Source organism: Dasypus novemcinctus, chromosome 18 (assembly GCF_030445035.2).
Source record: "Dasypus novemcinctus isolate mDasNov1 chromosome 18, mDasNov1.1.hap2, whole genome shotgun sequence".
Classification (NCBI taxonomy): Eukaryota; Metazoa; Chordata; class Mammalia; order Cingulata; family Dasypodidae; genus Dasypus; species Dasypus novemcinctus.
The window spans coordinates 72,791,426-72,819,388 of NC_080690.1; the positions used below are offsets into that span (position 1 = coordinate 72,791,426).

Here is a 27,963-nt window from a genome sequence, read left to right on the forward strand (position 1 = left end):
GGGTTCTCCAGCCTGCGTGGTTGCAGGCCCTCACCCCCTTCCTCTCCCTCACCTGGCCCCTCTGGCCCCCTGAACCTCTCTGCCCCATCCCCACTGCCCAGGCTTCTCACCCGGCCCCTTGCCCCCATGTCTCTGCTCCAGTCTGCCCCACGTGGCCCCTGGAGGTTTACCAGCTGACCCGCCTCTCCACCACTCATGGCCCTCCCTGGTCTCCAGAGTCCCAGCCTAGACTGACCGCTGTGCCCCCCCAACCTCCCCGGTTCTTACTCTTTTAAACCACCTCAGGCCCCACCTCACCTCCCAGCCTTGGCACATGCTGTTTCCTTGGCCTGGAAGGCGCTCCCTCACTGCCCGCCCCCTCCAACCTGGCTACCCACAACCTGTCCTTCAGGTCTCACCCTTGGAAGAACAATAATAAAAATTACCAGTTATCATGCACCAGGAACCACGCTAGATGCTTCCTTTGCGTGATCTGGCCGAAACCTCAACTCCCTGGGGCTGGGTGTTACTTTCCTTTTACAGACCAGAGGACTCTGGTTCAGAGAGCTCAAAAGACCTGCCGGAGGTTGCACAGCCAGGGAGGGGGGAGGCTGGACTTTGAGCCAGGGGGGCCAGACTGTGCATCCCTTCGGTGAGCTTCTCTTACTACCCCACGCTGGTCATGATGGTAAGAAATAAATATAGAGCATTTTCTGTATGTCAGGTGTGGATCTGGGGAGCTGAATGAACCCCTTGAAATGCCATGAGGATGTGGTAGCTTAAAAGGTGGCTGCAGATTCTTTGACCCTCCTCCCCTTAAGAGAGGTCTCTGTCCCCTTGAATCTGGGTAGGCTCTGTGATTGACCAAAACAGCCCAGTGGAAGTGGCCCTATGTGACTGGTTATGTTCCACCTCCTGTTTCATAGAACACTCCCTCTTGGAAGCAGCTGCTACGCTGGGAGGAAGCTCAAGCAGTCCCTGGTCAAAGGCCATGACCAGCCACCAGCTCTTGGCAGCCCCAGCTGGCCAGCCGTATATAAGGGAGCCTCTTGGAAATAGACCCTCTGGTCCCACTGAGCCGCCCAGGTGAGACTATGTGGGAGAAAGACAGGCTTCGCTTGGTGACTCTGCCCAAGTTTCAGACTTAGAAGCAAAACAAGATTGCTGTCTTAAGCCACTCTTTTAGGTTGCTAGGCTGCCGAAAGCAGATACCGTGAGATGGGTTGGCTTTTAACAGTGGGACTTTATTAGCTTTACAGGCTTACAGTGTTGAGGCTGAGAGAATGTCCAAATCAGGGCTCCGTCAGTGATGCCGTCTTCCTGAAGACCAGCCGCCAGTGATCCCTGCTTCTCTGTGACATGGCAAGGCACCAGGCGGCATCTGCTGCTTTCTCCCTTCTCTTCTGGGTTTCAGTGATCTCAGCTTCTTGCTCCTGTGCTTTCTCCCTTGCTCACTTTCTGTATTCATCCCATTTATAAAGGACTCAGTAATAGGACTAAGACCCATCCTGACTGGGTGGGTCACACCTTAACAGACATAGCCTCATCCAAAGACCCTCCTTATGGGGTCGCATGCACAGGAACGGATTAACTTTAAGAACAGACTTTTCTGGGGCATATACAGCTTCAAGCCATCACAGTTGCAAGTGTCGGAGGGGTCTGTTTTGCCACAATAGCTAACCAGACCACAGCTATTACTGACTCCATCTGACGGAGGAGGAAGCCTTGGGTCAGAGTAGCAACTTGCCCAAGGGCCTCACAAGCCAGGAGGGGGCAAAGCTGGGGCTTGAACCCCAAGCCACGGAATCCCTGCCCTCTAGCCCTCCACCATGCTGTTACCGCCCCTCTGCCTCCCAGACCACAGGAGAGTCACTGGCACAGGAAGAGTCACCTGACAGCTGAGGCGGAAACCAGTCGATCTGACCCCCGGTTCCAGACTTCGTTCCTGCACCAGCCTTTGACTGTCTGATGTCTGTCTGTCTCCCTGAACAGAACCAGAGCTCCGGGCCTCATCCCCCGTGTCCCAAGTCTCAGTAGAGGCCAGCTGGCTCGCTGGAGGCCCCGGCACTCTGTGGGGCAGAGCCCTTCTTCTCACCTACTTACCCTACTTGTCCTTTGATACCCAGCTTCACTGTCCTGCCCCAGGAAGTCCTGAGACCCCAGAGGCCAGGTCAGGAGCCACAGTGCTGGCCCAGGACAGTACCTGTACCCGGCATGACACCTCTCTTTGCCCATGTCTGTGTCCCTCTTCACTATGGGAGCTCCTCAAGGGCAAGGGCTGGATGTGCCTCACCGGGGTCCTCAACCTCACACAGCACAGGGCCTGGCACGCAGGAGATTAAGGAATCAAAGAGCAGGTCTCCGTGGCACGAGTTAACAGAGACAGACGCCAGGAGAGTCAAGGCTTTATTGCTCAGATCCGCCCGATCTCCCGCAGCTTGGCCACCAGGTCCTCGGTGGTCTCCACCTTGAGGCCAGCCGTGCGCTGGGGCGGGTCCTCCACGCTGACCACCGAGAGCTTGGAGGTCAGGTCCACGCCCAGGTCGCTGGCCTTCATCACCTCGATCTTCTTCTTCTTGGCTTTCTGCACATGGGAAGCCACAGCGCTCGGGGCTGCCGGAGCCCCCGCCCCACCCGCCTGCCAGCACTCCTGGAGGCCATGTTTGCGGGACCCATTGGTTGGAACCTGTCTGGACCCACTCGCTGTCCAGGGCACATGCGGCCTCTTACAAGGGCCGTGCCTGGGGTGGACAATCCCTCTCTGCTGGGATGTCTTGGGAAACTCTCCTATTGCCATTGCCCTCCTGTAGTCAACCACCCTGATAAGCCCTTGACTGGCTGGAATGGCCTGGTAAACCCATCCTTTTGGCACTAATGACTCAACGACTTCTGGCTGAGGTGACCTCTTGAACCCGTCTTGTTGGCTGAGATGACCCCCTGAAGCTGCCCTGTTGGTTGAGATGATCAGTGAGCTCTACCTGGTGGCTGAGGTGACCCACTGACCTCTCCCTGTTGGCTGGGATGACCTAATAAACCCATCCCAGTGGCCATGCTGAGCAGTGAGCTCTTCCTGCTGGCCAACATGGTCTAAGGTAACAATGGATAAGCCTCAAATGGCCAGGCTTACCCAGTGAATTTTCCCTGTTGGCTGCAATGACAGTTGGGGACCCTTCCTATTGGCTAAGATACCCGCCAGTGCTTTGTTAGCCAACACAACCCCCTGTGAACTCTCCCTATGGCAGAGCTGACCAATGCGCCCTCCTCCTCAGCCACAATGACCTGGTGACCCTTCCTCATCCCGCTGGGCTGGGATGCTCCTTGGACCCATCTCTCCTCCCCTCTGACCACCAGAGAGGCGCAGGCCCGCAGTGCCGCCGCATCCTCAGGCCCTGCCCGCCAAGCTCACCATGATGTTGGGCAACGTGGCGTAGCGGGGCTCGTTGAGCCGCAGGTCGGCGGTCACCACGGCCGGCAGCTTCAAGAGCAGGGTGTCCAAGCCCCCGTCAATCTCCCGCTCCACTTTCACCTTGTCCCCTTCCAGCGTCACCTGCGAGGCGAACGTGCCCTGAGGAGGGACAACATGTGAGGAGAGTGGGTGAGAGTAATCTCAGCCAGGCAGAGTGGTCCCTGAGAGGAAGTACAGGTGCACGAATGAGTGAGAGAGTAAGAGGGAGAGGCCCACGAGGTGGCCTGCAGACCTTGAGTTCAGAACAGGGAGGAGGCCACAGAAGGGAGTCTCAAAACCCTGGGGGAGGGTGCTTTTATTTTCCGTGGGAGCCAAGGCACAAATTACGACTTCCCCAACCTTGCAGGCAGGCCCCCTACTTGAGTCACAGTGAACATGTACTATGCACTGGGCCCTCTTCTAAGCAACTCACACATATTAAATCATCACATCAACACGGCAACTCTGAGGTAAGTGCTGCAGTCCCCATTTTACAGAAGAGGAAAACTGAGGCAGAGGGGCTGAATAACATGCCCACTGCCACCTGCCTCTGTCAAATCTGAAAGCTGGGTGTGGGCCCAGGGAGTCACACGCTCCCCAACCCGCCACAGTGCCTTGGGAGGCCCCTCCATGGGCCGACAGCTGAGCCTCGCCTTGTGCTCACCTTCATCCCCCAGACGCCCCGGGGGCCCTGACATTGGGATACCAGCCTCCAAACCTGTGAGCCAATAAAGTCCTGTGGTTTCAGCCAACCAGGCTGTTTGTCACAGCAGCCCCGGCAGGCTGAGATGGGAGAACTTTAGAGAGGCTGGTCAAGTGCCAACACTTCAGAGAAAATAAAACAAGAGGAGGGTCTAGCACTGCACTGTCTCAACCAGGAGCTGCAGCCCTTGTGGCTACTGAGCACTTGAAATACGGCCACTGCAACCGAGAACTGAATTTTTAATTTAGTTTAATTATTTAAATTTAAAAACTGATACATGAGCTAAGTTATCATGATTGTGGTATTGGTTTCATGGATCAAAATTATCAAATTGTGCACTTTAAATGCACGCAGTTTGCAGTTTGTTGTATGTCAACCACACCATAAATAAAGCTGTTTTTAAAAAAGCACTGGTAGAATAAATTAAAAGAAACATACAGGGAAATGGCTGTGGCTCAATCAGCTGGGCTCCCGTTTACCATAGGGGAGGCCCTGGGTTTGTGTCCCAGGGCCTCCTTGTGCAGGCAGGCTTGCCCGCAAGCACCATGGAGTGCCGACTCAGCAAGTGACGCAACAAAAAGGGAGACAAACAAAAATGCAGAAGAGCACGCAGCAAACAGACACAGAGAGCAGACAGCAAGCAAGCCGTGGGGTGGGGTGGGCAGATAAATAAAAATAAATATACAGAAGAATGCACAGTGAATCAGTGAATGGACATAGAGCAGAGGGTACGCAAAAAGCCGCAAAGGGAGTGGGGGGCGGGATAAAAAAAAATACAAAAACTAAAAGACAAAAAAAGAAAACGGAAAAAAGGACAAAAAATAAAGCATAAAGAAAGGAAAAAATACTAAAAAAGGGAAAAAAAATAAATTTTTTAAAAGTACAAGTACTTTTTGGAGCACTGCTCCACCACATGGACAGTGGTCTACATTGTAGCCTACACTTTCCCCCAGCCCACCCAGTGGGCCATGGCAGGACACCAATGTCCAGCATCTGTCCCTGCAGCACCACCCAGGACAACTCCAAATCCTGAAAATGCCCCCACATGACATCTCTTCTTCCTTCTCCCTACCATCAGCAGCTACCATGGCCACTTTCTCCACATCAGTGCTACAATTTCTTCCATTACTAATCACAATAGTTCCACAAAAGAACACCAGTAAGTCCACTCTAATCCATACTCTATTCCTCCAGCCTGTGGACCCTGGGATGGTATGTCTAGTCCCCCTTCTACATCAACAGGGGGCTTAGATTCCACATGGATGATGGATGCAATTCTCCTGCTTGCAGTTGCAGGCACTCTTGGCTCCCTGGTGTGGTGGTTGATCTTCTTCACCCCCCTGTTAGCTGGCCAGGGTAAGTCCAATAATCCAGAGGGTAGGAGTTGCAAGTCTGCTGAGGCTCAGGGCCTGGCTATCACATGGACAGTCCAAAGATTCAGGTCTCTTGAGTATACATCAACCCCAGTGCCAACCACAGGTCTGGTAAAAGTGACAGAAGAGGCATGTGTAGAAAGGTCATATCTGAATCCAACTCCATCACACTCAGGAACACGAACTCCAAAGTAGGGCCAACTGACATGGCCCTGAACTTGAGTCATCTGCCATGACCATAGAACCTGTGGGTCTCTGTTCAGTTATTGGGAAAATTTTAAGTTTGATTGAACAACTTGGGCATGTTAATCTACTTTTTCAACTGTGACTTTTACAGGTTCTAAATCAAGGATTTCTGGGAAGCAGATGTAGCTCAGTGGTTGAGCACCTGCTTCCCACATAGGAGGTCAGGGGTTTGATCCCCAATACCTCCTAAAAATCAATCAACTGATCAAGGATTTCTGATGAAAATTTAGCATCCAAATTTTATGTCAAAATATAAAATACATACTGGATTTTGAAGACTTAGCGCCAAAAAAAAAAAAAAGATGTAAGCTATCTCAATTTTTTATGCTGATTACACATTGAAATGAGAATATTTTTATGTTGGGTTAAAATATATATTATTAGCATTAATTTCACCTGTTCCTTTTAGTTTTTTTTAACATGGCTGTTGAAAATTGTTAAATGACCCCTGTGCCTCCATCACATTTCTGCTGCACAGCACTGGTAGGGACAGGGAATGGGGAATTGGGGTCAAGGGAGAGGCGTGAGTATTTCAAACGGGGTAGGCAAGGAAGCCCTCTCTGAAGAGGCGATGTCTGAGCAGAGGAGTGAAGGAGAGGAGTGAGAAAGCCACGAGGCAGCCCAAGGCTGAGCGAGCAGCAGGTGCAAAGGGAGCACACGGCCGAGGAGCAGCCAGGCCGGCGGGGAGAGCACGTGAAGCCCCCAGAGGCAGCCGGGTGCCCTGGGTGAGCCCACCCAGCCGGAGCTGCTGTCCCGCTCTACTGCTTGTCTCCTCCAGGGGACATGGACAGGGTTGCCTGGTTCTCCCCATCTGCAGATCCCCAAGCCTGGCCCTTGGCAGGGGCCCCCCACTCCAGCCTTACCTGTGGCCAGTCCAGAAATCCAGCTGTCATCTGCCCCGTCTGGTTACAGTCGTCATCGATGGCCTGGGTGTGGAGGGAGAGAAGGCTGAGTGACGACGGGGCTTCTTGCACACCATTCGGATGTCCGCTAGAATAGGGAGGGCAAGCCTTTTCTAGAACGCGCCAGGCAGTAACTATTTTAGGCTGTGTGGGTCCTACAGCCTCTGTCACAACTACTTGCCTCTGAGCACAAACAGCCAGAGGTAACGAATGGGTGGTGATGTGCCAATGAAACTTCACTTACAAAAACAGGCCTTGGCACAGGGACCAGAGTTCTTTGACTCCTGCTCTAGAATAACCGAATTGCTCAGGACTGATGATGGGAGACCATTTGTAAAGGAGCACGTGGGGGCGTGTGGCACCCCGATTTGAGTTTGTGCGTGCTGTATAAATATTCATGGACACCTTTAGGGAGCTGGGCCCTTGCGGGCCACACTGGGGAGCTGGATGAGCAGCGTCAGGGAGAACATTCTCTCTCCCGGCCACAGTGACTGGTTTGGGATGGGCCCGCGACTCAAACTTGGCCAGTGAAGTCAGCCCTGGGAGCTTTGCTGGAGCTTTTGGGAAAAAAGAAGCCAGGGAGATGCAGTAGAGTGAAGCCAACACAGAGGAGCAGAACCTAGAGCTCACGTGTGACCTGGGATCAAACTATGCCTGGAGCTGTGGGGCCTAAGCTAGTTAGAGCTATGATTCTGCCACCTACGACAAAGAGTTTCCTGACTGGTTTGGCATCTCCCCCGACAGGAAGCCCTGGCTCCAAGAACTGTCCCTAACAACCAGGACAGGTGGGACACCTGTGCCCGAGACCTATCAGCAAGTGCAGAGGGCACCAATAGGTCATGCTGCCAGCACCCGCGCCCTGGTCCCCACAGCTCCACCCAGGTCCTGCCTTTTCGGCCCATTCTCTAATTAAACCTCCTTCCTCAGTTTACCAATTTGCACTGCTGCTGTTTGTTCTCTCTTGTCCGGTGTGTCCCCAAACTACAGGGCAGGCTATCCAACGACCTCCTTCCACCCACAGGCTGGCTGTGCCCCCTGCACCCCCATTTCTCCCCGCAGGGGCCCCAGCTTTTTCTCTGAGCCGCCTGTGTCCTGCTCTGTCTCTGCAGCTGGTTTTACTTGTCCATCTGTGACCTTCTTTCACAGCCTGTCCCTAATTCCCTGCCTGTGGCTCTTCTGATGTCCCTCTTCTGCCCACCACTCCCCGAGCGTCCTCAAATGGAAAAGGGAAGTAGAGGGTTTCCGAGGACGAGTGTCCGCAGGGCTGACCGCAGGCCCGCTTCAGCTGGGAGGGCCAGGGCGGCAGGGAGCTTCTAGATGGGTCCTCCTTCCCTGGCCTCCAGCCCCACCCTCCCTAGCCCCAGAGGGGTCCTTCTGTACCCAGAGCTGACCCTGCCCTCCCCTGCCCACACTGGGGCTCCCCAGGGGCCCCAAACGCCCCCTGGGCACCTCTCACTGGCCTATGAACCCACCTCTCCTTCCCGGGTTCCCACCTCAGAGTTACCAAGCCAAGTCCCAGCACCGTCCTTACCTCCCTCCCCACAGCACCTTCAGGGCCCTGAGCCTGCAAAGCTCAAGCCCTGTCCCGGCGGCAGCTGCCTCTAATGTCCTCTCCTCTGTCCCCTCCCACGTGGGCCACCACCCCAGCCTCCTCCTTGGCCTCCAGACTCCCCCAGTAGGACCTCAAGGGGCCTGACCTCCCTGTCCTTCCTGTGCAAATCTGTATCAGGGGTGGTGGGAACCCCTGGCGCCCTTGGCCCGGGATCCTCAGGTTTACCTCCCACCCTCCCAACTGAGATGCAGGCGGGGCGGGCGCGGGGCACACCCACCTGCTTGCCCAGCAGCACCAGGTCCACCTTCTCCTTCTCTGCCAGCTTGGCCAGGACCCGGGCCACCTGCAGGGGACCCAGGCGATCCGCCTCCGCAGCTGGGACCTCCACGTGGATGCCTCGATCTGCGCCCATGGCCAGGGCGGTGCGGATGGTCTCCTGCCAGGAGCGGAGGGGCAGGCCTCAGCTTCCACCCCTGGGGCCCCGGCCGTCCTCCCTGAGGCCCGGGCGTCCATGCCCCCAGCCCCTCCCGGGCCCGCGCACCTGGCATTGCGCAGGGCCACAGCTGACAGCGATGACCTCCTTCACCAGCTTCTTCTCCTTGAGCCGCACGGCCTCCTCCACGGCGATCTCGCAGAAGGGGTTCATGGCGTGCTTCACGCCGTCCGTGACCACCCCGGTCTTGTCTGGCTTCACTCGGATCTGCCCGGCCAGGAGAGGGGCACTCAGGGGGAGAGGCGCCGTCCACCCGGCCTGCCCCAGCCCCGGGGGCGGCAGGCATTCCCGGGGCACAGCGACGTCTTCCCCTGCGTACCTGCTCCGGGGCCGCTCCTGGGGCCTGAATGGCGCTGAGCTTTAGAACTTTTGTTCTTCATACCACACAGTGAGAAATGCATTTCCTGATGCCCCCAAGTGCGTTATAGACATACAAATACACCACTGCATATCTGGCTCAGTGGAAAGCAGTTACCCTTGCTCTATACGCTCGACCTGACATTTGGTATCTTTCTTTTTCTAAAAATGCCAGCCTTTTAGCTGAATCCATGACCCAAGAATGGGTTGGAAAACACTAGAAGCCTCTCTCTCTGCCCAGCAGGCAAGCAGGGAGGCAGACCAGCCCCGCACCCTCCTCCCTTGCCGGCAGGTCTTTGTGAGCACCCACCACGTGCCTGGGCCTGAGGGGGCTCTGGGGGTGCAGCTGAGTGCAGGGGTGAGAGGGCCACAGCCCCGAGCATGCCAGGTCTGCCTCAGGAGGCGCAGAAGCAACAGACCCACCGTCGTGTGGGTCTCCGGGGGCTGCTGGAACAAATGTCTGCAAACCTGGTGTCATTATTTTCTCCCAAAGCCTGAAACTGGAACCACTGGGTTGACAGCTGGGTGGTGGCTGCCCCGCTCCCTCCGGGGGTCTGGAGAAGCCGTTCCCTGCCTCCTCCAGCCTCTGGTCCATTTTCATAGGGCCTCCGTGTGCACACACGCGTGTGTCATCTCCCTCTGCTTCGCTCTTTCAGGGACTCTAGCGATGGCATCAGGCCCACCTGAATAATCCAGGAGAATCTCCCGATCTCCACATCTGTCATTTAATGCCTGCTAAGACCCTTTTCCCAAGTCAATCATGTTCCGGGGTCCAGGCATGGGGAGCTGACCTCTTTGGGGGCCGCTCTGGCCTGCGCCAATCCTCACGTGGCCACCAGGTGCTCCGGGAGCACCACAGAAGAGCCCATCCTACGCACCTCCACGGAGCCTAACTCGTTCATCTTGGCGACCCCTGAGGAGGGAGGGGCTGTCGCCACCCCGGGGTGCAGAAGAGGAACCTGAGGCTCGGCGCTGGAGGACCCGGCTGAGGCCACATGGCCCGCCAGAGGGCCTGGGATGTGAAGGCCCTGAGGAGGGAAGAGGCAGGGAAGGTTTGTGTCCAGGGGAGAGTGGTGTGCGGCAGGACGAAGAGGCCAGAAGGGCTGGGCCGCTGAAGGCGCCAGAATTAGGGCCCCCCAAGATGTCACATCCTCATCTGGGACCTGGGAACACATCCCCTTCTATGGCAAAAGGGACTTTGCAGATGTGATTAAATGAAGGACCTTGAGATGGGAGGCGACCCTGGGCCACCTGGGTGGAACGAGGTCATCAACAGGGTCACAAGAGGGAGATGGGAGGGTCAGAGTCAGAGAAGGATGTGTGACGATGTCACACTTGGCCTTGAAGATGGAGGACGGGGCCACGTGCCACGGCACGCAGGCAGCCTCCGGAAACTGGAGGTGGCAGGGCACGGCTTCCCCCGGAGCCACCAGGGGGAGCGGCCCTGCCCACACTTTGATGTCGGCCCAGGGAGCTCGGTCCTGTACTTCTGACCTCCAGGACTGAGCGAGAGCTCAGTGTGGTGCTCGAGGCCCCCGAGTGGGAGGTGATTTGTTTCAGCAGCCACAGGAGGCTGGCACGGCCGTGGGCGACCCAGAGGCCGCGGGCAGGAGCTGGGTCTTGATCCTGTGGTCAATGGGAAGGGGAAAGAGGTAACAGGACCCCAGTGAAGTGCTCACAAGGTCGTTCTGGATTCTCAGTGGAGAAAAGTGGAAACGCAAGAGCGGAGGCAGGCGGACTGCGAGTGACTAAAATAAGAGTCGAAGGTGGCAGAGGAGACGTGGGTGAACCCAGGTGTTGAGAGGTGGAGATGGTGGCTCAGGGCCCCAGCGGGGCTGGGGCGATGGGGATGGGCCGCGGGGCTTCTGCCGCACACAGCTGCAAGCAGGGACACCGAGCTCGGTGTCAGGCCGACCGGGTGTGAGGTGCCCGTGAGGTCGGCCTAGGGCAGGGGCTCCTAACTGGGATTTCAGGGGCTCCGTGAGCGTGAGCTGAAAATTATTTAAAAAACCACATTCTTCTTGTGGGGATGTGCTGGTGCAGCTGTGCTATATTTATTCAATAACACCCAGTATAGCGTGGACTTAGTAAGGGGTGCGTGAGCAAAAGAGGCTAAGAACCCCAGCCTAGGGGTGACAGCTGTGTGGCGCTCCCTTCGCCAGGGGTCTGTGTGGCCTGGCCTGCAACCCACCCTCCTGCTCTTACCCCCTGCAGCCACCACCAAGGATTTGGGCAGAGCAGTGTCACGGGGGAGCCTGGGGGAGCTGGGGGACAGGGACAGCCCTCCTGCTACTTCCACGCCCTTTCTCCCTGTGGCAGGATGGCCTCAGAGATGGAAATCTGGGATTTGGGATGAGGTAACTGGCTTCCCAGCCTGGCCATGCCTCATGGACCAGTAGCATGAAGAAGGGAGAAGGGAGAGGAGCGGGAAAAGTCGAGAAGTAAAAGGAGAAGGAGAAAAGAAAAGGGATCACTTCCTCTCATTGGTATTTTACTTTAAAGTCATTTTAATACCAAAAAGAAGGCTGAAATTGCAGACTTGAATAGTTTTCATTTAAGGACACAGAACAACCACCATGTACTGAATCCACGTTTTTTCACCAAGGACTTTGCGAAGCACATCGTATATTTGACGTCTTGTGTTGCCACAGTGCTAGAAGAGATACAGTATACTATATCATGTCATGCTGCCATGTGACAGTGCCATGACGGGATGTGGTTTCTCTTCTCTCCTGTTCTACTCTCATGTTGATAGGATATTACACTATATATGTTATATTAATATAATTTCTACTTATCTTTCTCCACATCAGAATGTCAACTCCACGAGGACAGGGATTTTTCGGTCTGTTTTGTTCATTCCCGAACCCTTGGGATCCAGAACGGTGCCTGGCACACCGTAGGCACATAATAAATACTTGCCAAAAAATAGATGGGAACTCACTTACATGTGTTATATGCCTTAGAACATTAATAAGCATTCAGCAAATGCTTATTAAGCAGTGATGGAAACAAAACACAGAAGCCCTCACTTTTCTAAAAAAGGGGGCAGCATTTGAGATACGAGTTTCTCCTTTGAGACAGGAAAACAACCCCTTAAAAACACCCAAGCCGGTCGACCCGGGAGGCTCTGGCTTTGACTGGAATTCTGTCCCCAGGTCCTCAGACTCGTGCTCCGAGGAAACGTGCCAGCTCGCCTTTCAGTGCCAGACCTTTGAAACTTGAGTCAGTTTCAAGCTTGAAACACTTTTTAGTTAAATTACGTTAAGTCAGAAACAATGGTTGGCATGAAATCGGCAGCAGGCTGTTTTCCTTTTCATAGGCTGATGTCTTATAAACTGACGTAGATCATTCAGAATTAAGCTTTCCAGCTTTCCCTTAAAGATGCGACGTGTGAACACTCAACAAAAACTGCTACGACCAGGCAAGGCAATCATACAAGGGCTTTACCTGCATGAACTCAATTAACTCAAGACACCCTACGGACATTTTCACCCTGTCACACAGATGGGGCCACTGAGGCAGAGAGCCCAAGTACCTGACCCAAGGTCACACAGCATGGAAGTCGCAGGGCCAGGAGCCTAATGCCAGGATGTATAGCTGAAGTCCCATTTTGGGAAGCACGGGGCTCCATAAAACCAGAGCTACTGGGGACAGTTCTGTGATTCGCTACCCAAGTTTTTATAAAGTGAGCAGGTTTTTATAAAGTGATTTGACACTCTCCCTGCACCCTGGACGTAGCTCCAGGCTCGTGTTGCAAGCTGTGCTCTAGTTTCTCCCCTGCGAGACACTGGGCCTGGACTGGGGGCAATGGGGAGACAGTGGCTGGCAAGCAAGCCCATCCACAAACGCACCCCTAACCTCGCCACAGGCCCTGAACCCTGTGGTCAGTGCTCCCAGACCCCTCAGCAGGGGCCTCTTCTGGGGCAGGCAGAGACACCTCCATGGGCAGCGACGTGCACCCCAAAGGCCGAGGCGGGGCCAAGCTTTCCCCCACGTCCAAGGGGAAAAGGTGTCACCAAGACCGAGAAAAGACTTGCCTGGTCTGGGACTGGCCCAGAGGCGGAAACAGGTTTCCTGGGGCCTGAAGCTGAAAGACTCTGGGGTCCTACTGAATGTGTGAATTCAGAATTACCACGGCCCTCCCCCAGCCTGCAAGAGGCCCTGAGGTTTAGCTCATCAGCTTTGTGGGAAACGTGCCTCCGGCCAGGAATGAGTATTACTGGGTTTAGCTCATCAGCTTTGTGGGAAACGTGCCTCCGGCCAGGAATGAGTATTACTGGGTTGCCCAGCGTCTACTCAAACCTGATGCAAATACACATGCAATGCACACACAGGTGTGCTTGCACACACCTGCACGCAGGCCCACATGCACACATGCAGCAACTCCCACATGTGCACACACATGCAGCAGAGGATCTGTTGTTTTGAGCAATGCCTAAATCAACTCCCATCATAACCCTACCAAGAAGCCTCAGGGGCATTGGCCAGCACTTCTCACGAGGGGCACAGCTCTCAGACATTCACAGAGCGAATGGTCGGGATGACCCAATAAAGCGGGGACCATCATGATCCCCTCTGTACCGAGGAGGCAAAAGAGGCTCAGCCTGGGGGGAAGCCAAACGACACCCCCCAAAAGATGCCCATGCCCTAATTCCCGGACCCCGTGAATCTGTTCCCTTGCATGGCAAAAGGTGCTTTGCAGATGGGGTGGAGTTAAGGGTCTTGAGATGGGGGGATTACCTGGGCTTATGCAGTGGACCCATGTAATGACATGGTCCTCATAAGAGACAGGAGGGTCAGAGTGATGTGACGAGGGAAGCAGAGGGATGGAGTGGAAGATCAGAAGATGCCCCACTGCTGGTTTTGAAGGGCAGGAAAGGGGCCACGAGCCAAGGAACACGGGTGACCTCTTGAAGATGGAAAAGGGTCTCCCTGAGAGCCTCCGGAAGGAGCCAGGCCTGCCCACACCTTGGAGTGTGCACCCATGGAGGCTGCATTTGGACTTTGGCCTCCAGAACTCCACAGCAGCAGCAGTACACTAACATGGAGAGCTTAAAAAACTTCCGGAAGGCCACATACTGGGAGCAGCCAGAAGTGGGAGGAGCATGTGACCCTGTCATCTGCTGTCCTAGCAGCTGTAGTGGAATGGGCTCTGGAGCCAGATCTGCCAGGGTTTAAATCCTCACTGGCTGGTTGCGCTGGCTAGTAAACAGCACCTCTATGAGCCTCAGTTTCCTCACCTGTACAACAGGATTAATTAAATCCAAAGGGGACTGAGAGGGCAGAATGGGTTAACCTCTGTAAAGGACTTAGAATGCTACACAGTTCAGACGCCCTAAATGTGAGCCGCTGTGATCACTGCAGGTTTCAGGTGAGGGGCTGCCTCCTGTACCCTCCTCCCCACCCCACTCCCAATATCGGGGTCAACATTCCGGCCCCAGTTTCATCTGTGCCGAGGCTTTCCGGGTGCCAGGCGCCATGCTGGGGACGCGGAGGTGGGCTCTCGGTCTGACGGGGGAGACAGATGTGGATGGATGGACAGTCATCACCTTCAGTCTGGTTTTCAGGCCACGATTTGAGAGAAACTTGCCTGGGGGACTGTCTGATTCACCTCCGCCAGACCAGCTTCCCTCTGGGAACAAGCTACAATGCTGCCCACCCCTTTTGTGGAGAATTCCAGCGGCTCCCCAGCTCAGTCAGGTTGGCTGTGCTTTCCTTGAACGTTCACCTCTAGGAAACACTCTTGCCCCGCCTGCCCTCCCAGCTAAAGCCTCCTCACTCGCTCTGTGGCCGTGTGCCGTAAAAGGTCTTCCAATAGGATTTCCAACACAGTGCATTTCCCACTATTGCAGACTAGTGGTTAAAGATGGGCTTGTCTACCAACCAGGAACCCGGGCGAGGAGCCGGTCGGAACTGGACTGGGATCTCGGCTCTGCCCCTTCCTGGCCGCTGTGCCTCAGTTTCTCCGTGTGTTAAAAAGCACTAGGACACCCCCTGCAGGTAAGAAACTCGCCCTGCACACAGCTCTCAACAGCGTAGGTGCAAACCTGGGGGACAGGGGTCTGAATGATAAGGGATCGGACGTCCGAACCTCACAGTCCTTCACCTTTGTCCCCAGGTGCGACTTTGACGTTGGGGGGAAACGCGACAGAGGTCAGAGGTTACAAGGAAACCCCCGATACAGTACGCGCTCGTGACACGGAAGCACACGGCCGCGGGGCTCAGGGAAGTGTGGGGGGGGCCCGGTCACCTTCACGGCGAAGTCGATGACCCTCTTGACACCCACGAGCGCGCGCAGCTCCGCCATCTTCCCGCCGCCGCCGCCGCCCGCGTCAGCCCACCCGCTACGTCTGTCGGTGCCGACGCCTCTCCCCCGCCCCTCCCCGCGCCAGAGCACCGCGCCGCCAGCCAGCCAATCGCAGCGGGGCCCCGCCTCCCGCCCCGACAGAGGACCAATGGGAAGGAGGGAGGGGACGACGGCGTGATAAGCGGATGCGGCCAATGGGGCGCGCTCCCGGGGTGAGAGGCGGGACCCGGGGGGGGGGAGGAAAGGGGCTCTGTGTGGGGCGCGGCCGGGAACTCTGGGAAAGGTCGTGCCCGGCCGCGAGGAGAGGGCGCGCCGGGGTGGGGGCTCGCGGCCATCCTAGGCCCCCCCACGTTCCCCACGCCGCCGCGACCGTGTCCCCGCGCGCGTCCCGAGTCTACTTCCCCCGCGGCGCGCTGTGCCCTTCTCCCTGTCCCCTCCGCCCATTCCGTGCGCCCACGTGCCTCGGGTTTCCCGAGGCGCCCGGCCCGCTCCCCGCCCCCGCGGGCCCGCCCTCTCCCGGCTCGGTCCCCACGCCCGCAGAAAGGCGCGCGGAGCCGCGGCGCTGGCAGCCGTGCCTTTATTCTGCCGCTGGCGGCCGCGGTCACAGGCACACCGGGAACCCGCTGATGGCGTCGGCGCTCTGCAAGATCATGTCCGCCAGCAGGAAGCCGAAGCCTGGCGGGAGGAGGGCGGTGGGTCCCGGGGCCCCCAGGCCGACTCCGCCCGGCCTGCGGGAGTGGGGGGAGCGGGCCGCGGGGATCCCCGGGAAGTGGCTGGAGGGGTGGGGGTCGTCCGGGCCGTCTCCTCCCCCCGCTTCCTCCCCCATCCCGGTTACCCGCGAGAATAGAGAAAGGTAAAGCCAGCCACCCCGCAAAATAGGACCAGGAGAAGAAGACGTCGGGCTTCCACGCCTCTTTCACCGTGTAGCCTGTCAGGGCGATGAGCAGCAGCAGCCCTGGCCCCCGCCCGCCGGGTGAGCGCGGCCGGGTGCGCCTGCACCCAGACCCCGCCCCTGCAGCCCCCAGCCCCCGCCCCTCGGGCCCCGGGCCCGCCTCACCGCTGAGGAAGAAGGTGGCGCTCGTCGCCTGGCCCCGCAGCGCGTCGCCGCGGCGGCACAGGACCTTGAGCCCCATGGCCATGCCTACGATGCCGGAGCCCGTCGCCAGCACCATGCACGCCCCGGTCACCGCCAGCATGGCTGGGGAGAGGGGCGGCGTGAGCCCCGCGGCCGGGGTTGGACCCAGAGCCAGGCGTGGGCATGTGTGTGTGTGTGTGTGGGGGGGTGTCCCCAGCCCCCGGTGGGAGGCGCGGGGGCGGGCCTCACTCTGGCAGGGGATGACGGAGCAGTTGCCTTGGTGACACTGCTGCCATAGGCCGCTGTGGCCCTCGGGGTAGCGGCTCCAGTAGTTGGTGGCCGTGGACAGCGCCATGAGGATGTTGGCCAGGACGCTGAGCAGGGTGCCCCCGCTCTGGAGGCTGTGCTTCACCCCCATGCCAGGGAGCCTGCTGCGAGGGCCGCAGGCTCAGGAGGGGCCATGCCCCTCGCACCGCTCCAGGTGCCGCCCTCCCCAGACCCCTCAAACCCCCATCCCAGCTCCTTCGCCCTGGGAGACTCCTTTTCCCCAGCATCCTCCCCCAGCTCCTTCCATCCCTCAGACTCCTCCCCCAGCACCCCTGCCCAGGGGTGCCAACACCTTTCCGCTAACATTCCCTCTTCCAGGGATCCATGGAATCCCTGGAATTCCCTCCCTCAGGTGCTTCCATGCCCCCGAGTCCTCCCCCAACAAGGCCCTGCCTGGTACCTGAGGCCCCCTTCCTCCACCAAGACCCCCTTCCCCCAGGCTCCCTGCTTAGGAACTTCCCTGTCTCCCCAGAAGTCGCCCTTTCCCAGGGGACTCTCCCCCTTCAGCCACCCTGTGCACACCCCCACCCATACACCCACCTAAGTGACCTCATCCGCTCCCCTGGGTTGCTTAGACACTGCTGGGGGTGGGGGGAGATGGGTCTCTGTGAGGCAGCAGGAGTTCCAGAACCCTCTTTCTCAGTGGCGACTTAAAGAGATAAAGCGCCCCCGCCCCCCCCCCCAACTCCCCACAAGGGTGCCAGATCTGAGTCAGACGGCAGATAGGACATGGTAGACCACTTCCGTCTTCTAGAAACTTCTTTTCCGCTGGCTTCTGCGGCACCACGCAAGCTCTCCTGGCCCCCTGCTCTGACTGTTCCCTCTCAGGACCCCCGTGGGCTCCTGCCCTGCTCCACTGCAGCTCTCAATGCCATTTTTCCTTGGGGCTCCATCCTGCACCTTCTCACCAGGTGAGGCACTCCCTCCTGCAGCTCCTGACAGCCCCTCTACCCCAAACTCTACCTGCTGCCCAGCTCTCTCCCAGGTCCCTGCCTACTCCCTGCACCCTCCACCTTGGGTCCCCAGGTCCTGTTTCTCCTGCTCCCTGAAGCTGTCTGGCTCTTTCTCACACCTGGCCCCAGGTCAGACCTCCCCCCCATCCCCACCTGTTGCAGTGCCAGGGGCTTCCCTATCCTGAGGCTCCCCATCAACCCTCAAAGGGCTCTGATGCCCAGAGTGGACGCTGTCCCTCCTCTGTTCACAGCCTGCTCTTAGCTCCCCATCGCACCAGGGAGAAGTCGGGGTGGCCTTGGCGGCCCTGGTCCCCATCCGCCTCTGCTTGCTCACCGCCGCCCCCCTTCTGCCTGAGACTCCCCTCCATCTCTCTTGGGTCTGATCATCTTTCTCCCGCACCTTCCCTGGGAGCTGGCTGCTGCCTGGCCTGTATTAACTGCTTTTCTCTGTAAGGGCCTCCCTCGCCAGACTGTGAGGCCCTGGGGTGGTGGGGGTCACAGACAAGACGTGCCCAGGCCGCACGTGCCCCACTGGGGAGTGACCGGACCAACACAAAGAGAACAGAGGAGAGGGTGGCAGGACCCGAGGGGGAGAGACCAAGGGAGAGGGACCCAGGGAAGAAAAGAAAGGACCCAGGAAAAAGCTCCCTGCGGGCAGGTGGGGCTCACACCTGGCTGGGGCCCCGGCACGGCCCGTGGGGAGCTGGCGCACAGGGGGCTTATGTCTGCGCTGAATTAATCTGGGAACAACCATATCACAGCCAAGTTTTGTTGAGTGAATGAAGATACAAATGAGAGTGCTGGGGGTGGGGTGGGGGAGGGGAGGCTCCAAGGGCCCTGGCGATCCCGGCCTCCAGGTGGTGATGGTGCCTTGGGGAAAGATGGCTCCCAAGCTCAGTGGGCTGCGCCGGCCTTGCGCTCACATGTTGTCGTAGCCAATCCGGCTGGCACGGAACTGCGCAACAATGCTCAGCACACCTAGGGTGGCCAGACGGGGGGTCAGCACTCGTCCCCACCCAGCTCCCTGGGGGCCTCCCCCAGGCCCTCCCAAGCTCTTGGGGGGTGGGAGGTAGGCTAGGAATGGGGAGCAGCAATCACCTGCACAGAGCAAGGCACCGGCTGAGACCCAGCCCAGGTAGAAGGACCAGGAGAAGAAGGTCTGGATCTGGGGATTCAGAGACCGGGACGACACTTCGGCTGTGTACACGGCCATGGCGACAATCATGAAAAGAGCTGGGGGCGGGGACGAGAGAGAGACCGCTCAGCGCCTTGGCCGGGGGGGCCCCCCAGCCCCTGAGGCGCGAGCCCAGCCCCGAGCACTTCCTCACCTGCAAGAAAACAGGAGAAAGCAGAGTACAGGAACCTGTACAACGGGAGGGTCAGGGAGGGGATGTAGGTCACGGCGAGGTAGATCACGGTCCCCAGACTCCATAAGGCTGCCAGGACGCAGAAGGTCTCGGTCACGTGGAGGAAGTCTGTGCAGAGGTGAGGCCGCTGAGCACCTGCCCTGCCAGCTGTTCCTGCCCCCACCCCCAGCCTGCCCACTCCCACTTACCTTGCACAGTCTCCCCAGATTTTGGCCAGATGCCAAAGTGGATTGCAATGGTGGGCATCTTGGCCTCCAGCCAGAAATCTGTGCTCTGAGCAACCAAGGAGAGTATCAGGCCCAGGAAGGCGACGAGGAGAGCCAGGGACCGCCAGGGCTCCATGGTGGAGGGCGCTGGGTGTCTGGGACCTGGGCGTCGGAGAGGCTGCCGGGTGGCCCAGACTCTGGACCTCTGAGAGAGGAAGAGGCCGTGCACCTGAACGCCTGGGTCCTCGGGGATTGAGAAAAAGAAACCAGGAAGCAGAGGGGCACTTAGAAATCCTGTGCTCCCCAGGAGGAAAGGAGGGAGGTTGGTTTCACGCGGTTCCCGGTAGCTGACTCACCCTGGTGCTTCCTGGCTCTGCAGACAGCAGCCCCCCCGCCCCGTCCCCCAACTCTGGCTCCCCCCAGGACAGAGGGCCTTGAGAAATGAGCGGTTTAGGTGGTGGTTTAGAACTTGTCTCTCTGCTTTGGGTTCTATTTGCTCCCTTGAAACCCTCAGCACCAGGCGAGCGCTTCCTGGCAGAGGTGACAGAGAGGCTTGGGGGCCCGGGGGTGGGAGGTGGTGAACTGGGCCAAGGTGTGAGTTAAGGGTGGGGGGAAAGGGGGTGTGTGGCCGGATGGACATTTGAGGGCAGAGTCAGGCTTTCCCATGCGTTCTGCAACCCTTGGTTCTGCAACCTTCCGTTGGGGGTGCGGGAGCCCCAGCTCTAAGCCTGGGGGCCAGGGCTTCTGGAGTTGGTATGGGGAGAGACGGGGGAAGGGGCTTGAGGCTCAGTCCTGGGTCTGAGGGAGGAGGGGGCTGGGAGGCTCAGATTCTTGAGTCCGATCAAAGCTTCAGCCCAGAGCAGGCAAATGACAGAACCACTAGAGGTTTGTGCAGGCGACCACACGCCGCATCCTCATCTGGTAAGCATGCGGAGGCAGCTGTGCTTGGGACACGGTGTCCAGCGAGATGGGTCCCATGACCAGGATCAGGGTGCCTGTAGGGGGGGGCCGCGTCACAAAGGGGTTAGCGCCAGACCCTCAGGCCCTCCAGGCACCAGCCTTCCTGTCCCACACCCATCAAGTCTGGGTAATGCCTCACCTGTGAGCAGGTATAAGGTGAAGACGCCGAAGCCCAGGTAGAAGGCCCAGGAAAACTTGACCTCTATGAAGTGGGAGATGGCCCGGAGGAGGACCTCTGTCATGAAGATGAACTGGGCCAGCAGTCCGAGGACAGCTGGTGACAGGGAGAACCAGAGTGACCCAGGAGGCCAGGCCCCTTCTTTGCAGACACTCCAATATGTGGGTCCCCAGCCCTCACCAGTGAGGTAACTGGCCACTCCGGAGAAGATGCTCACGAGGATCGGGTCCCAGAGGTGGAGGGCGGTGATGAGCAGGATGGGCAGCAGCGCCAGGACAGCCGTGACCATGGCTGCAGAGAGGAGCAGCCGGACAGTCTTCAGAAATCCTGGGCCGTGGGGGTCGGTGAGGGGAGAGTCAGGCTACAGACCCCGGGAGGGATCTTGACCCCCGTCCCAAACTCATCCCCCCCTTAACTCCAGCTCCAACCCCAAACTCAGCCCCATACCTAGCCGGATTTCATTCCCTAACCCAACGCCGCTTCCATCTCCATCCCCTTCTTTAACCCTAGCCCCCAGCCAACCACGCGCTGTCCTCCAAACCCCGTCCTTATTCCCATCCCCAAACCCCAGCCCCACACCCAATTCCTTCTTTCCGCCTCTCCAGCTCTAACTTCTGCCTCCAGTCCTCCTCCTTCCCGCAGTTTTCTCCTTGGTGCCCTCTGCAGGTGGAAACCTAACCTTGGGTCTAGGCTCCCAAAGGCCCGCCCCCCTGCCCGCGTGCACGCTCGCCCTACCTGTGTCCAGCAGCTCCCTGCACACGTAGGCCTTGCAGCCCTGCCAGGGCCCCAGGTGCTTGGTGCCCCCCGGCACGCACACCTCCAGCCAGCAGGGGCAGACCAGGGCCACCAGGAAGAACCCGAAGCAGGTGCAGCTGAACACCCTCCTGAAGGTGGAGTTGGCGGGCAGCACCTCCGTCCAGTTTCTTGACGGGGTGGCTAGGGGGACATCCGGGCCGCCTCCCGAAGCTGCTTCCGAGAACCTCTGTGCCCTGCTCTGCCTGGCTGCCGCGATCATTGGCGCCCTTGGCCTTCTTCCGGGCTCGTCCGAGCTCCAACAGATCTTCCCACTCCCTCCAGCCCCTCCTGGCCTCTCCCAGGCTTAGGAACCTCTCAGGAGCCTCAACTGCCACAGAACCCCTCCGACATCATCACTCTGGGGGGCTCCTGCTGGGGCCCCACCCAGGGGAAGCCCCGCCCAGCCCCAGGGGCCCTCCCTGGCCACCCAGAGGCCTGGGCTTGATTCTCTAGTCTCCACCGCTGAACCCCAGTCGAGGCCCAAGGCCAAGCCCCCCAGCCCAACTTTCTGGGCTGCAGCAGCTGGAGAGAAATGGGGTTGTCATTTACTGAGCTGGGGAGGGCGTGGGAGGAGTAGGTGTGGTGTGTGACATTGGAGATGCCTCTTCGTTTCAAGTGGAAATGTTGAGTAGTTGGCACACTGAGCCTGGGCTTATAATCACAACCACAATCATTATTCTTATCAGCGTAAGCCCCTTTAAATAGGGTTTACTGGAATAAGCCTCGATAAATATTCCCCTTTAAATTGGCCTCAATAAATTATTAGAGAAGGCCTCAACTGCCGTTACTATGAGAGTAAGAGTAATACTATATTCTAAATATACTATTCTTAATCACTATTATACATTACACAAGTATGTACTTATGTATTATATAAGCTATACCATACTTATTTCATTATACTACATAATACTAATATACTATTATTGTCATTGAAAAGGCCCCAATAAATATTTCTAGGGAGTAAGCCTCTATAAATATAGCATTTATTGGCATGGAATCTAATAACTATTATTAGCATTGACCTTGCTAGAGAGTCTTACTATTTTATGATAGTCGTCGGTACATCTCGCGGCGACGGAATGAACTAATGAAAGAGCGAATGAAGGGAGGGTTAGGGTCCTGAATGGGACGAGAGAGAGGGCTGGGCAGGCGATAAAGGTCCAGGGCGGGGATGGCGCAGGTGGGCAGGGAGGTCGCTTTTTCACAGATCTTTTAATTGGCCCTATCGCCAGACGCGCCCGTTCCACAGAAGTCTCGCCAGGTGGTGGTTGGCCCCTGGGTGGGCTGTGGGGTGCATCGGGGAAGCCCGGGCCTCCCCCCGCCCACCTCACACCTGTTCTCCCCACCTCAGCCCCCCAGGGACTCACACTCTTGTAGTCTCTCATCCACTTTTATTGTCCCCCCTCCCCCAAAATAGCCCTAATGGATAATCCATTTCTCTAGCACCTCAGGTAGGTGGGGGTTTGGATCTGCTCGACACCCTCCTAGCAGACCCCATGGCCCCCCCCCACCTTTGGACGGAGGAGCCAGAGGCCCCCACTTAGGGACTGAGCCTCCACCCCCCCATGCCCCCAGGAACCAGTCTGGGCTCCGAGACGCCCCCTCCTCTTCAGTGCCCTTGTGTCCGCAGTCCGGGATACCCCTGGGCTCAGCGGGGAGTGGATGGGCGCCGGCCTTCGTGCACGCGGTAGGCACACATGTAGAAGATCCCTGCGCGCGAGGAGAGCCCAGTCGTCCCCCAGGCCCCCCAGCCCCTGCTCCCGCCCCGAGAGAGAGACCCTGCCACCAACACTCCCTTTCTCGGCGGCGTCCCGCAGCCTCCACGGACGCCTTCTGGGGCCTCAGTGCCCAGAGCCTGCCCCCCCCTCCGCCCTGCCCCGACACTGCCATCCCCAGCCCTCCAGCCCCAGCACCTGCGAAGAAGGTCAGGAGCAGGGCCACCCAGCCCAGGATGTAAGACCAGGAGAAGCGCCAGTCCCCGAAGCGGCGGCCGAGGAAGCTGACGGTCACTCCAGTGTAGATGGCCAGGGCCAAGAGGACAAAAAGGCCTGGGGAGAGAAGGTGGAGAGTGAGCCGGGGGGGCAGGTGGTGATGACAAACGGGTGGGCTGGGGTTGGAGTGAGAAGTAGGCACGGGGAGGGGGAGGCAAATGTCTGCACTCACTGGTCTGAAATCATTAGAATAGGCAAATTCGCAGAGTCAGAACCAGAAGAGAGGTCAGCAGGGGCCGGGGTGCAGGTGGGGAATGGGGAGTGAAGGCTTCGGGTAGTTTCCGTGGAAAACTGCCATGGGCGTAAGTTTGGTAATGGAGGATGGTGATGGTGGCACAATATTACACATATAAATAGCCCCACTGGGTTATATATTTGAAAGTGATTGAAAGGGGGAATTTTAGCTGGTATATGTTACCAGAGTAAAGATGAAAAAAACCAAAAACCCATAGGCCTGTGCAGCACTGAGAACAAACCTTAAGGCCAACTGTTAGAGGTCTGCAAGAATTAACACGCTGTAGCTCAGTTTCCCCTGATGTGCACCGGGGAAAGGCTAACCCATCCCCCATAAGCCTACGTGCCTAAGGGCATGGTGATTCCCCACAGGTTAAATAAAGAAACCACGTAGAAATAGGGGTAAAGGGAAATGGAAATCTTCCCTACCTGCTTATCAAAGGGAGATAAAATCCCTACAGAACAAAGAAACCTCTGCTCCTGCAGCATTCCAAGAAACCATAACTCCCTAACCCACTATCTTCTAGTCACCATCTGGAAAAATTTTCACCTCTAGGGCTTTCTATTGGCCTCTGTACTTCACTGGAGCCCTGAACCCCCTCCCACCAACTATCATTTCCCCGCCTAGGGAAGTTCTGTATAAATTCAAGTTCCCCCCTTTCAAGGGGGGGCTGAAGTCTGTTCTTCAGACCCCCTCCGTTGGTGAGCTGCTCCATAAATCTTTCCTTGTCTATAGTCATATCAGTCTCTGTGTCCCAGTAAGTGCTGTATTTTCTCCAACACACACTATGGACTATAGTTTAGGATACAGCTATAGCAAACATACCACGCTATCGTTAAATGTTAGTAACAGGGAAAACTGCGTGAGTGGGGCAGGACGTGGGAATTCTACTTGCTCGTGGTTTTTCTGTAAACCTACAACTGCTCTAATAAGGAAAAACAAAAACCTAGGATGGAGCTGGGAGTAGGGTGAAAAATAGGGAGAGAGTGGGGGTGGGGATGGTTTGTGGGGAGAGGCAGGAAATTGGGGGTGGGGAGAGGGGTGGGTTGGGACCACTCACTGGAGGTGAAAAACATGATGCCAGCAGAGAAGGGCCGCGAGAGGCGGGTGGAGGTGGGCTGCCGAGAGAAGGCCAGGATGCCCGCGACGACGCCGGACGTGGCACACAGGGCGGACAGGATCATGAAGGCTCGGGTGGCATTCCAGTATGCTGTGGGAACACCCCAGGGTCACCCCCATGTCTCCCCTGCTCCCGACATTGAACCCTGCTGCCTCCAGGGCGAGAACCCTGCCTCCCTCCACATCCCTGGCCCGGCTCCTCCTTCACCTCTCTGCCAAGGCCCTCCTCTTCACCTGGCAAACTCCTACTCATCCTTCAAAGCCCAGCTCCCAAGTCCCCTCTCTAGGAAGTATTCCTTCACGTCCTCAGGTGTCATCCCCACCCCTTCTGCTGTCTTTTTCCTGGTTCCAGGCATATTGCATCTGAGGACAGTGAATGAGGTGATTCTGTCACTAGCACTCCCAGTACAGCTTTGGTCTGCACACCGGCCTCAGGAAATGTTTGGTTTTGAAGGAATGAGTGAATGAACGAATGCAGATTCCCAACATCCTCCTGCCAATCACTCTCTATGCTCTCTCACATCAGCCTTGTCCATTTCCTTCGTACGGCTTACCTGCCTCGGAAGATGTCCTGTTTGTCTCTTTTGAGCTTGTTTATAATCTCCCCCACTCGATTCTCAGCTCTGTGAGGACCTGGGTCTCCTTTGTCTCACGCACTGCTGTATCCCCAGCACCCAGTCCCTGGCACGTCCTAGGTGCTCAGTCATCAGGCGAATAAATGGAAGTTGAGCTCAGGGTTCCATTCTTCTCCTGTGCTTGGGACTTCTCAGAACCCATCTTCCACTGAGGGACTTGCCAGCCTTGTGCCCGGGCTGTCGCCTGGGGGACACCCTACTTCTTCCTTCCAAGAGCCCTAGGATGCAGTGGCTATTTTTATCCCTATTTTTCAGGTGAGGAGACTGAGGCTCGGAGAGGGAAAGCAACTGGCCCACGAACCCAGGACAGCGGCAGAGCTGGGGTGGAAACCAAATTCCAAAGCCCGTGCTCCTAACCACTTAGCCGTGCTGCCTCTGGAGTCACCCAGGACAACCGGATACCCTGGACAGGGTGTGGGCCCTGCTGGTGGAGAGCAGAAAGTCTTAGCTCTTTGCAAAATGCAGTCTTTTGAGCCGAAAGGAGAGAAAGGTCCTGGGGCGGGGCTGGGGGTGGGGAAGGTGTTAAAGCCTGGGGGTCTTTTGGGGGTGTGGGGAGCTCGTTTCTTTCCTAGAGCTGTGCAGCGCAGGAGTGGAGATCTGGAAGGTGGAGGAGGCCCAGCTGCAGCTGCAGGGCAGGGCAGGGCCTTCCGGGAGGCAGAGGCGGGGCTGGGGGAACTGCCCGCCCTGCCCGGCGCTGTCCGTCCACTGCCTGCCAGCTCCGCCTTTCTGGGATGCTTTCCCTGTTCACCTCACCGCGTGGCTTCAGTCTCCCGAATGGGGAAATAACTTGAATGATTCGGTTTCCTGGATGAAATAACTGGGACAAGCAAATCCATGGGGTCTGTAACTGGAACGGAGGCTACCAGGGCCCGGGATGGGGGTAGGCAATGGGGAGTCGACTCTGAGCGGGTACAGAGTTTCTATTTGGGACAATGGAAGAGTTTTGGCTATAGGTGGTAGTGATGGCAGGCTAACACTGTGAATGTAATTTAATACCACTGAATACTTGAACGTGGTTAAAGGGGAAATTTTAGGTTGTAATCTATGTTAATAGGATAAAAATAATAATAAAACATAGGCTGGAACCCAAAGAGTGATCCCAAATGTACACGAAGGACAGTAGAGAAAAGTCTATACCCGACATGGTAAGTTCAGGACTTCTGCTCTAATTTCGGTGGCCAAATTATAATTGGTGGGCAAGTTAGGCCGGCTGTTTGGACAAAGCCCAAATCCCCAAGAACCCACCGGTGGTGAGGTATGCCCCTGAAGTTTTAGGCTCTGTGGTCCAGGAAGTGTCGAATGAACTTGAAGACCGAGCACCTGCCACTGGGTGCCCCAGGTGGAGGTGAGACACAGAGGAGAAGGGGGGGAGCTGGAGCAAGCCGGGAGCGAGGCAGGTGGGCCTGCGCCGGCGGCTTGGGGGGCAAGCTCTTCTCACCTCTCCCAGCCTCAGGTCGCCCTCCCCGGCCCTCAGCGCTGGCACCAGGGCTCAGGCAGATGGGGCAGGGGTGTCTGTGGGTCAGGTCTCAGGGCTGAGGGCGGGCTGGTCCCTCCTCCCAGGGGGGAGGTTGCATCGCTCAAGCCTCGCGTCTTGTGTGTACACACGACCTGACCGCCCCTCGGCGTCACGGGGAGGTGGAAAGGTGCTAACCCGTGTAGAGTGCTCAGAGGCACGCCAGACACGGAAAGCACGCAGCAGTCGCCAGGGGTCGTCAGCATTACTGTGTATATGTTACGAAATATAATATGGACATACATGTGTGTCATCTAGCAATCATCTCCTCTCTCCCCTCTCTGACATCCTGTATCTACCCATTTATCTACCATCTATCCACTCATCTGTCTTTATCATCTATCTATTGATCTCTCTGTCCATCTATATACCAATCTATATCTACCAACAGATATGGGCATCTACGCATCTAGAGCTACTTCTCTCTCATCTAGCATCTAATTCTCTACCTCCTTACATCTCTCTATATCTACCTGTGCACCTACCTGCCTATCTCTCTCTCTCTTACATGACCTGGCACACAGTAACTACATGGAAATTATGTCACCTTGTAGTTAGCACATGTAGGGTCCACGATGCTTTGTATCCCCCCTGGTACTTGGCATCTTCTTGGGGCACAGCACCTATCAGAAAATGCTGTTCCTTCACCCCCAGCCCAGCAGCTGTTCCTGACACCCATGAAGGGCCCAGGAAATGTCACCTCTCTCTATGCAACCCCTAAACCAGCGCATCCGGTAATCACACTAGAAAAACAAATGCTAAACCCCAGTCCTGCCTCTTCGTGCTGAGTGAGTTCAGCCCCCCTCCCAGCTCCAAGCCACAGGGTCTCTACGTGGTGACCTGGAGGGCCTGGGAGCTGGACATCCGCCCCACGCCCCCGCGCCTCACCGATGCTCTCCGTCTGCAGGTAGCACTTGCTGCCCAAGCAATACCGCCACAGCCCCTGGTGGGCGAAGGACCCCGACAGCCGGTACTGCATCCAGTGGTCTGTTGCCGTGGCCACCACCAGGAGGATGGTCCCAACCCAGGCACAGAAGAGGCCACCGCCCATGAAGCTGTACATGGCCGTCTGTGGGGGAAGGCGCAGTGGGGCGGGGGTCCAGACTCCCGGGTCCTGGGGGAGGAGGTAACGGATGCCCAGACTCCTGGGTCTCAGGGGAGCAGGGGGCTGGGCCCCCAACTCCCAGGTCCGAGGGAGGAGGGGCTGGGGGCTGGGACTCCCGGGTCTGAGGGAGGAGGGGGCTGG

General features: G+C 57.4%; 5 protein-coding genes across 5 annotated transcripts; all 5 read right to left on the minus strand.

Annotated features, from left to right (window-relative positions):
* Positions 1-2,368: 2,368 nt before the first annotated feature.
* Positions 2,369-15,455, minus strand: ETFB (electron transfer flavoprotein subunit beta). Its single transcript, XM_004475833.5, has 6 exons — positions 15,304-15,455; positions 8,742-8,900; positions 8,478-8,636; positions 6,610-6,672; positions 3,386-3,544; positions 2,369-2,563 (listed from the first exon to the last, which is right to left on the minus strand). The coding sequence occupies exons 1-6, from the start codon at positions 15,358-15,360 to the stop codon at positions 2,393-2,395; spliced, it is 768 nt and encodes a 255-aa protein (XP_004475890.1). The 5' UTR covers positions 15,361-15,455; the 3' UTR covers positions 2,369-2,392.
* A 466-nt stretch (positions 15,456-15,921) lies between these two features.
* On the minus strand, positions 15,922-16,890 carry CLDND2 (claudin domain containing 2). The gene is made up of 4 exons (XM_058280721.1): positions 16,685-16,890; positions 16,418-16,558; positions 16,196-16,315; positions 15,922-16,035 (listed from the first exon to the last, which is right to left on the minus strand). Exons 1-4 carry the CDS (start codon positions 16,851-16,853, stop codon positions 15,962-15,964), a joined length of 504 nt encoding a protein of 167 aa, XP_058136704.1. The 5' UTR covers positions 16,854-16,890; the 3' UTR covers positions 15,922-15,961.
* A 1,580-nt stretch (positions 16,891-18,470) lies between these two features.
* On the minus strand, positions 18,471-19,613 carry LOC101438134 (protein NKG7). Its single transcript, XM_004475830.5, has 4 exons — positions 19,271-19,613; positions 19,044-19,190; positions 18,814-18,948; positions 18,471-18,693 (listed from the first exon to the last, which is right to left on the minus strand). Exons 1-4 carry the CDS (start codon positions 19,422-19,424, stop codon positions 18,635-18,637), a joined length of 495 nt encoding a protein of 164 aa, XP_004475887.1. The 5' UTR covers positions 19,425-19,613; the 3' UTR covers positions 18,471-18,634.
* Positions 19,614-19,738: 125 nt separating this feature from the next.
* On the minus strand, positions 19,739-22,131 carry LOC131274392 (protein NKG7-like). Its single transcript, XM_058280719.2, has 4 exons — positions 21,162-22,131; positions 20,607-20,753; positions 20,388-20,522; positions 19,739-20,283 (listed from the first exon to the last, which is right to left on the minus strand). The coding sequence occupies exons 1-4, from the start codon at positions 21,439-21,441 to the stop codon at positions 20,168-20,170; spliced, it is 678 nt and encodes a 225-aa protein (XP_058136702.1). The 5' UTR covers positions 21,442-22,131; the 3' UTR covers positions 19,739-20,167.
* Position 22,132: 1 nt separating this feature from the next.
* LIM2 (lens intrinsic membrane protein 2) lies at positions 22,133-27,780 on the minus strand. Its single transcript, XM_004475828.3, has 4 exons — positions 27,606-27,780; positions 24,511-24,660; positions 23,138-23,272; positions 22,133-22,934 (listed from the first exon to the last, which is right to left on the minus strand). Exons 1-4 carry the CDS (start codon positions 27,778-27,780, stop codon positions 22,873-22,875), a joined length of 522 nt encoding a protein of 173 aa, XP_004475885.1. The 3' UTR covers positions 22,133-22,872.
* Positions 27,781-27,963: the final 183 nt, after the last annotated feature.